Source organism: Chrysochloris asiatica, unplaced genomic scaffold (genome assembly GCF_000296735.1).
Source record: "Chrysochloris asiatica unplaced genomic scaffold, ChrAsi1.0 scaffold00304, whole genome shotgun sequence".
Taxonomy (NCBI): domain Eukaryota; kingdom Metazoa; phylum Chordata; class Mammalia; order Afrosoricida; family Chrysochloridae; genus Chrysochloris; species Chrysochloris asiatica.
The window spans coordinates 1,346,100-1,354,702 of record NW_006408822.1 but is presented as its reverse complement, the minus strand read 5'-3'; the positions used below and the strand labels follow the sequence as shown (position 1 = coordinate 1,354,702).

At 52.8% G+C, this 8,603-nt stretch overlaps 1 protein-coding gene across 2 annotated transcripts; it reads right to left on the bottom strand.

Annotated features, from left to right (window-relative positions):
* Nucleotides 1-1,152: 1,152 nt before the first annotated feature.
* On the bottom strand, nt 1,153-7,918 carry CPXM1 (carboxypeptidase X (M14 family), member 1). Of its 2 annotated transcripts, none has more exons than XM_006874840.1 (14): nt 7,747-7,918; nt 6,111-6,254; nt 5,823-5,932; nt 5,560-5,699; nt 5,368-5,458; nt 4,632-4,782; nt 4,453-4,541; nt 3,988-4,111; nt 3,708-3,904; nt 3,442-3,621; nt 3,068-3,365; nt 2,752-2,891; nt 1,650-1,752; nt 1,153-1,541 (listed from the first exon to the last, which is right to left on the bottom strand). In XM_006874840.1, the coding sequence occupies exons 1-14, from the start codon at nt 7,916-7,918 to the stop codon at nt 1,300-1,302; spliced, it is 2,181 nt and encodes a 726-aa protein (XP_006874902.1). In that variant the 3' UTR covers nt 1,153-1,299. The 2 variants fall into 2 exon arrangements, with proteins under 2 accessions (XP_006874902.1, XP_006874903.1); XM_006874841.1 differs by having other exon boundaries at nt 3,290-3,365.
* Nucleotides 7,919-8,603: the final 685 nt, after the last annotated feature.

Below are 8,603 nucleotides of genomic sequence, written 5' to 3'. Positions count from 1 at the left end.
TAAAAAATAATAATAAAGTGATGCCATAGAAGAAAAGTTGCAAGTGGGGAGAAAAGATACAGAAAAAGCCTGTGGCATCCAATTCCTCATGAAGGTAAACTGAGATTAAAGACATAAGAGGCAGAGATAGACACCTCAGGAAAAAGAATGTAACAGGTACTAGGCAAAGCTCACATAAGGGGATGCCTGTGAGTAGTTATTTGTCTCATTTCCTGCTATTCTGTGCTCCTCCGAATTGTAGAGGGCTGGAAGTCTGGAAACTATATTTTCCTTGCCAGCTAGGTTACTTAGCTTTTCCCAGAGGACACTGCAGGTTGGAGACCAGAAAGGGAGAAGCTACTCTTCTGGCTCGAGCCAGGGCAGGTGCCCACAACTGATCACAGGTGAATGTGAACTCCAACACCAATATCAGCAAATACGGGCTTGCAAAAGTCCAGGCCAAGGGTGATATCAGCCTCCTGATTTCTGAGCAAACTTCCCTTTTCCCTTTCTCTCATCCAGCTCTTCCACCATCTTTATATCCAACTTATAGCATCCAATTTCTCTCTTCTCTTGAAATACCTGTTTTCCTGGCAAGACAGACACCTGTGAGCTCTGAAAGGAATGAACTCCAATCACTTTGTCAACACTGAGAACTGATGAAGCAAATTCAAATGCTCTTTACTGTCCTACCTTTGGTTCTCTCCTTGGGGCTGTTCCTGGCTCACTCCCATCGGAGCCAGAACCACCATCTCTATTGCATGCTGGCCTATGAGTCCCTGTTGATCTGGATACTGTAATGTGCACAGATGTGACTCACTATCTGTGCTCACAGAGCATCTAGCGCCCCTCTCACTATACTGAATTGTCCTCTCTCTTGACTGGGAGCCCCAAGAGTCTGGATGTAGGCACTGTTTATCCTGAACTCCTTGAATGCTTGGCACTGAACAGATGCTGCCAGATGTTTACCAGCATCATAATGGCACCTGCAGCAGAAGCTGATGAACAGATATGGGTTGCTCTGCCAAGCCCTAGGTCCAAGAGGACTCCAAGTGGGATTCTCTTTCCACACCATGTCTCGAGGAGTCAACTGGTCAGGGTGCAGAGTAGGAGATGAGGGGTAACTGGAGGGAGGCCTGTCCCAGGGGAGGACCTGGGACATAGAGACTCTAGGCTGAGGTGCCAGGTAGCTTTAATGAGCTTGACCCCCTCTCCCCTACCCTTTAACCCTCCCTCCCCATTCTCTACCCTCTCCCTTAGTTCTGGACAGGTCCAGCCTGCCCAAGGCTTTAGGGCTTCTAGCCAGAGAATTCTTCTGTTCTAATTCCTCTGTTTCCTCAACTGCTCCAGTCGCCTCCGAAGGTCGGGGGGCACCTTGGCCCCTGCTGCCAGCAGCTCTCGCAGTCTCTGTTTGGGTGTCTTGGTGAGGCGGAAATTGCAGGGGACAGGCCCCTCTTCAAAGGTAACTCGACAGTTCCGTGTCACTGAATGGTAGCCCTCGGCACTGGCGGTCACCTCATAGTCCCCTGGAGTCAGCAGCCTCCAGTAATCCCCGCCCCATGCTGAGGAGAGTGAAGGACAAGATCAGAGCTCAGTGATGCTCAGCTCTTGCCTGCTGCAGCCTAAAGACCACCAGCAACCCACCTTCTCCCCCACCCCACACCACCCACCTGTTGTTACATCATGGTTAATCCCTTCCACGGCAATGACAGCATCAGCGATCCCAAGCTCTGTGTCCTTGTCCCGCACAACTCCCGTAATGCCCATGCGCACCTGTGCGGGAAAAGGTTTATCAAAACCCTTTCTCTTCTGCATGAGACAGTGACCTTCAGTTAACTCTCCAGGTTTGTTTCTCTGAAAACCTGATAAAAGTGGTAAGTCTACTCTGTCCCCAGGTGACAACACTTCTGGTAAAAATACTTATTAATTGATAAATTGCATCTGGCTGGGGAGAACTATCAATACCTGATTCCATTGACTGAGCGTCAATTCGAACTCATAGTGACCCCTTAGGACAGTAGCATTGCCCCACAGGGTTTCCAAGGTTGTAATTATTACAGAAAGGAGAACCGGTGGTATAGTGAGTTAAACATTCAGCTACTAACCATAACTAAAAGATGAGGGTGTCTGCTCCCCTAAAGATTTATAGTCTTGTCAACCCTACAGAGCAGCTCTGTTTATGGTTATGAGTCAGAACTGACTAGATAGCAGTTTTGTTTTGGGGTTAATCTTTAGGGAAGCAGACGGCCATATCTTTCTTCCATGGAGCAGCTGGTGTGTTTGAACCGCTGACCTTCTTTCTGGTTATCAGTTGAGCATGTAACCACTTTTCCACCATGATGCCTATAAATACCTGGTAGAAAGGCGTATTTTTGGCTACCTCAAGTTCAGTAATTCTTGTCATTTGGCTTATCTTTTGTCCAAACCTTGGAATGGTAACTATGGAATCATCACTAGAGCTGTATATGGCCGTGCGCCTGCACCTAAATGTGAGCCCTGGATGGCTCTAGGGACCCTGCGGAGTCTGCTATGGGTATTTCACACACTGGATAAACAAATCTGACCTTGTTCTGCTGGCAAACTGGGGCTCTTATCCTCCTGTATCCTTTTATCAAACGGATGCCACATATGGTTTATGGTTTCTTATGAGGCTGAATTCTTACCTGGGCATTAGCAAACCTTCTAGTGGAAGCTGTGTCTTGAAGTGGAGTGGCTCAGTGGAGTGACTCAGGCAGACTGGGGAAGGCTGGGACCAGGGGACTCAGAGCTAACCTGTTCCAGGTAGGTGAGCAGAGCATCTTTGTTGTTCTCCCATTCCTGGGCCAGCTCACTTTCATGTGGGAACTTGTCACAGGATAGTTCTACAGTGACCTCAAAGCAGTTGGTATAGAGGTAGCTGAAGTCATTCATGCCTAGAGATACCACAGACAATGGGGCCTAAGGGGACAGGACGGTAGTCCCACCCTCTTGGTACCCTCTTCTGGGAGAACTTTCAGGGTTGGAACTGACTTCAGCAGTGTTAACAGCAGGCTGTCTTATCGGGACAAGGGCTATGAAAATGGGTCTACCTCCACCCACAGACACATACTCCCAGGGACAGTGTGCCAGTCAGCCCCGTTGATGACATTGCCATTCAAGGAGAAGTCTTGGTTGTGGCATGGGCGGCGGTCCGGCTCCTGCATGGCCCGATTCGTGCCAGCATAGACGGTGCTGAGCCAGCGAAACACAGCATCATCAGCAGTGGGAGTGAGTTCACGGGCAGCCCAGGGAGTCCGAGTCATGTCAAATGGGTAAGACACCACGAGCTCACCACCATGGAGGTTGGCACTCAGCACAAAGGGGATCCGCTGCATCCACTCAATCACTGCCCATGTTTCAGGGGCCACCTGGACAAAGACAGATCAGGATGCAGGGACTAGGCCCCCTCCAAGTGACCCTCTAGCACTGCCCCAGAATACTCACAGTGGCATTGGGCAGGGTGTAGTAAGTAGGCATTGGCAGGTGATGGTTGGAGACAGTGTGGGGTACCAATCCATCATCCTCCGCAGTCCACAGAGGTGTATTGAGGTCAGCAAAATTGTGGTTAAGGTCAATGCCCTGGTAGTTCCAGCGGCCCTCTGCCCAGCCCACTAGCTCTGAGCCCTGCCAGAGAAGGAGCTTGTTAATCCAGGTCTGTTCTGGGCACCCGGGCAGAAGGGGCAAGGTGCCTCTCATATCATGTGGCCTACCCGGCGGTAGGCGATCTCATGGCCATCAGGGTTCATGGAAGGCAGAAGATGAAGGCGCATCTCTGTGAGCAGCCGGGTCACCCGTGGGTCCCCTCGCAGGTACTCACGGCACAAGAACTGCATCAGCAGCAAAAGCAATTCTCTCCCCAGGACCTCGTTCCCATGCATGCCTGCCACATAGCGCACCTCAGGCTCACCTGAGAACACAACAAGGGCTTATAACCAGCTCACACCCAGAACCCTGTCCATGCCTACCTCTCCCTACCCCACCTGGCAGTACCCAGCTCATGCTCCCCGGGGTGGTCCGACATTTCCATCACATACAGCTTCAGGCCCTGGTGGCTCTTGCCAATGTTGTAGATGCGGGTGATATTGGGGCACTGCTCGTTCACCTGCTTCATCAGCTGGGAGCCAGAGTGTAGGATGACATGTAGCATGACAGGATTAGGCCCAGGGCTCAGACCATGGGTGGCCATGAGGGACTTGTAAAAGTCAACAGGGAGCCCACACAGATGGGGGTGGGGCATCATGGCGCAGCACAGGCAGGGAACAGCAGCAGCAGCAGACCCAGAAGAAAGGGTCAGACAGGGGAGACACCATCACAAGCGAGATGGAAGTGGAGCTTAGGAATCAGCAGAAGGAAGGGTAGGGGCCGTGAGGTCAGTCACAGCAGCGTGTGCCCTAGTGGGCATGGGGCCTGAACTAGGCAGACCCTTCCTCCTGGGCCACAGGGGTGATAACTAACCTTCCTCATGGCCTTATAATCATGATGCCGAAAATCCAGAGGGTCAGAGGATGCCATTGCAGAGGCCTCAGGGAAGAGGCTATTAGGATCTGTGGAGGAAGAGTTCATGGTAAAGAGTCACAAAGAGGGTGCACCCTGTGTTTGGGTACTGCCCATCCAGGCCTTGCCCAACTGCCCACCTGAGACTGGGCACGCCAAGATCTCTGCCCGGAGGCAAGATGTGCCTTCCTTGAGCCAGGTCTGGGGCAGCAGGCGAATGTAACGGGCCACCTGGGGATCTGGCAGGAGGTTCAGCACTGGGGTCTCTTGGTCCCAATTGGCTGGAAATATCTGTGGGCATAAAGTTCTTTGTCGGGGTTGCCTAGTCATCTGGTCTAGAATGTAGGGCAAGAACTCAAGCCTCTAAGCTCACCATGCAACCTACCCTAGTGGGTCAGACGTGCACTTTGAGTTAAACAGAGACCCCTGCCCACAGCCCCTCTAATGGGCAGTCCCAGGCAGCCATGTTTTATGGCTTGGTTTGATTAGGCCAATATGACCATGTGACTCCAGAGTAGCCAATTCTAAAGCTGGTGAGGACTGCACACCATAGCCTGGTGCTAAGAAGGAATTTATAAGGTGGGAAAGACAGGGCCATGAAAAGGTCTAAAAGTGATATAAAGATGAGAAGCCTATTGCTAGAAGGGATGCTTCAGCAGGAACCTGCAGCACAAAGCTACACCTACCTGAAGGTGGAAGAATCTGGGAAGCATTTGGGCCCGCTGGGTGCCACTCATCCTGACAGCAGCCCCCTTTCTACTGGAATGTCCAAAGAAGTATCTGCTCTTTGTTCCCAGAGAGACCCAGTCCAGGCCTCTAGAGAGGACTAGGTGCTCAACTCCCAGCATAGAAAGTAGCCACTAGGGGCCCACTCACTGCGTCCATCCCACTGCTGTGGTTCCTGCTCCCCCACCAGCTCCGACTATCGTTGCTGAACTGGACCTTGTATGATGTGACCCAGTCATACCTGACAAAGAGATGGGGAGAGATCACCAGTGTCTCCCAGGCCTTCCACCCAGCCCACCTGTGCCTGCCATGACTTCCTGGCCTGGGGTCAGCCTGCCTCACCTCCAAATAGAGTTCCTGCCCTGTGTGATGACACCTGAGAAGCGAGTGGGGTGCCCAGCATCCACCTGAAGCCACGGTTCAGCATCTTGCTGCTCAGCACACCAGGCCCCATCATACAGATCACCATCTTCCAGGCCTGACTGAGGGCATAGGACAGGGGTATCAGGACCACAGTAGGCATGGCAGGGCAGGCCAGGGCAGGGGAGCAGACCTCAGGGGTCCCCTTGCCTGCCCAAGACTTGGGCTGGGTCCTGGTTGCTGACCTGGAGGTTGAGTCGTCCTCGGTGTGGTCCAAGACCAAAGGACTGGCTGCTAGATGCCTCAAGTTGGCTATCTGAAACTCGCAAGGACTCCAGGCCCAAAGGGGGACAGTCTGGGGGCAGACAAAAAAAACAGAGAGCGAGTGGTCAGGCAGGTGGGAAGCTAAACCTAAACTTGCCTGGCTGCTAAGTAGACTTCAGCATGCCTATACCCATGAGGCAGAGAGCTTCATCGGTGTGTGTGAGCTCCAGGTGCTGTAAGTCAGGGCTGGACCACTGGAGGGGTGGTACCTGGTTTTGGCTCCTTCGGGAAGTTAAGGATCCTTGCAGGATTGGTGGTCACTGGAGGCATAGGGCTAGTTATCTTCTTACGCTTCCTCGTGATGATCTTTTTCTTCTTTATGACACGCATCCGGACACGCTGTCGTGTGGTTCCTGGGAGCCAGGGAGGCACCACATGGGGAAGGAGGAAAGGCTATGAGACTTCAGATGGAGAGCTCTGTTAGTTCAAGAAGACATACAAGCCACAGCTGGCCCACCATAAGTACCTATGGGCCTTACCATGGCATTCAAGACCTACCATCTGCCCCAAGCAGCCTTTCCAGGCATTTCCTTGGTTCCTGCCAGCCTCACCTCTGAGCCTCTCCAATAGAGAACCACACCTAACCACTAGGAACTGTTCGATTGTTCTAATGAGTCGAGTTTGGTTCTTTACCTCCACGTCTTTGCATTGCAATTCCCTCGCCTGTAATACCATCCAACTCTAATTCTACTCTTCCGTCATACCTCAATTCAGATGACCTCCAAGGAGTCTACCCTAGTTCCAGACCGGGTTTCACACCTCACATAGTTCCAGTTATGTCTCATCTCTGGGCTGAGATGTCCTGTCATCAAAGCCACGTCTATCTGGACTCTCAGTCTATCCTTAGCGGGGCCTGTGTCCTGCTCACCCTTCAGCACAGGGCCTCCTGGTACAATGCAGTTACCACCAGCTCCTACCCACCCACAATCCACAGCTGCTTCTGGGACATGTTGCCTTTTCCCACCTGGTGCCCCTGTACCTTTGCACACACTATTTTCTCCTCTTTGGCAGTCCTCTCACTTCAGTCTTCCTGACTCAGAGACTCAAGCTTCAGAACTCAGTTCCACTTGCATCCTCTGAGAAACTGTCCTTGACTGCTATTCCTTGTCTTTCTCCTCTATGTTCCCACATTTGAAAAGTATAAGCCAGGTAGCCTGTCCCTCTCCCACTCCCCTCCCCACCAATTCCAGACAATGCCCCATTCCTTCCAGCAGCTTCTGCAAAGAGCCTCTCCCTTTCTCTCACACTAGCTCTAGTCTTCTAGCTCTCTCCTACCTAGTTTTCTTTGCACTTCTTAGTCTTGACACCTTAGTCTGCCCTTCTTCCTTCCCCTCTTCCCACTTGCCAGCCTCTTTCCTTAATCCATGAAATGGGAAGCCTTTGGGCTAGAAGGTGTCCCTGGGTAGTGCAAATGTTTAACACCCTCAGCTAGTAGTGGAAAGGTTAGAGGTTCTAGTCCACCCAGAGGCACCTGGGTGGACTAGAACTGGTGATCTACTTCTGAAAAATCAGCCACTGGAAACCCTGTGGAACACACTCAACTTTAACACACGTGAGTCGCTAAGAGTTAAAATCTACTGGACGGCAGGCAACTAGTACTGGTAGCGTGGGAAGAGGCCAAATCTCACTGGAGCCCATCTTTGGAATGCTGACTCCGTGGAGAAGGAATCAGGGGCTGCTGAATCAGCAGCCATAGCTCTTGGGAGGGGAGGGAGCACCGATGGAGAGGGGGCGGGGTGAGTGAGTGGGTGAAAGGGGGGGGAGGGAGGAATCATCACACCAGAGGTGGTGGGGACAGGAGAGAACCAACTTGTCAAAGAACCGGTTCTTGGTTGGGGAACTCACCGTTCACGTTCTTCATGAGTGACTGCGCCGGGCTGCTTCGTGGGGTCGAGGTTGAGATCGAGGCCTCGGTGGTCGCAGGCGGCGCAAGATTCAAAACTGCGTCGCTGGGTGCCCCCAGACCCGTGCCGACAAGAGGGGCGCATGCTGCCAGGGCGAACAGGAGCCCCCACATCGCGCGGGTGGAGAGGTGGTCTACGCGGGTGCGGCGGTCGATGGGCAGTTATCTTCCTGCGCGGTACTGAGACGCCCCCCGCCCCTTCCTGCCGCACGCCCCCAGGCAGTCTCTGGCCCGCCCACAGCCCTGGCGACTAGCCGCGGAGGGGAGGACCCCAGTAGAGAGAGAGGGGAGTTTCGAGGAGGGAACTACCGACGGGGAGAGGCGTGGCCGGGCCGCTCAAGGGTCCCTGCACCCACTCACCCAGCCCTTCCCTTTCCAGACATCACAGCTCGTTAGTCCGACAAAACCCCTTGCCACACTCTATGTCACTTACTCTACGGTCCCATAATGGGCACCTACTTTGTACCATACACGATGCTAGGCGCTTTGTCCTTGGCTCCTTAATTAAACCTTACTTCACAAACTGGCAAACTGAAGTTCCGAGGCGGTAGCTAACTTGGTCAAGGCAGCAAAAGAGAGAACTTTTGAAGGCAATTACAACCCTAGAGAGCAATCCAACCCGAGTTGGTATGATCAATGGGAGAGTATGAGGGGAAACTGAGGCGAGGAAAAGGGTGGGGGTGGGAAAAAGTTGGCCATCCTGGAAACGTCCTGAAGGACCATCCTGCTAGAGGCGGTGCTTCCCACCCCCCACCTCTGCCCCTCCTCCTTCTTTTCCCTCCCTAACTCTCCCCTCCCC

Coding starts and splice junctions, on each gene's coding strand:
- CPXM1 (XM_006874840.1), bottom strand. CDS start 7,918: ATGTGGGGGCTCCTGTTCGCCCTGGCAGCATGCGCCCCTCTTGTCGGC. Junction 1,753..2,751: donor TGCTCACCTACCTGGAACAG/GTTAGCTCTGAG, acceptor TTTCCCGCACAG/GTGCGCATGGGCATTACGGG. Junction 1,542..1,649: donor TAACCATGATGTAACAACAG/GTGGGTGGTGTG, acceptor CACTCTCCTCAG/CATGGGGCGGGGATTACTGG.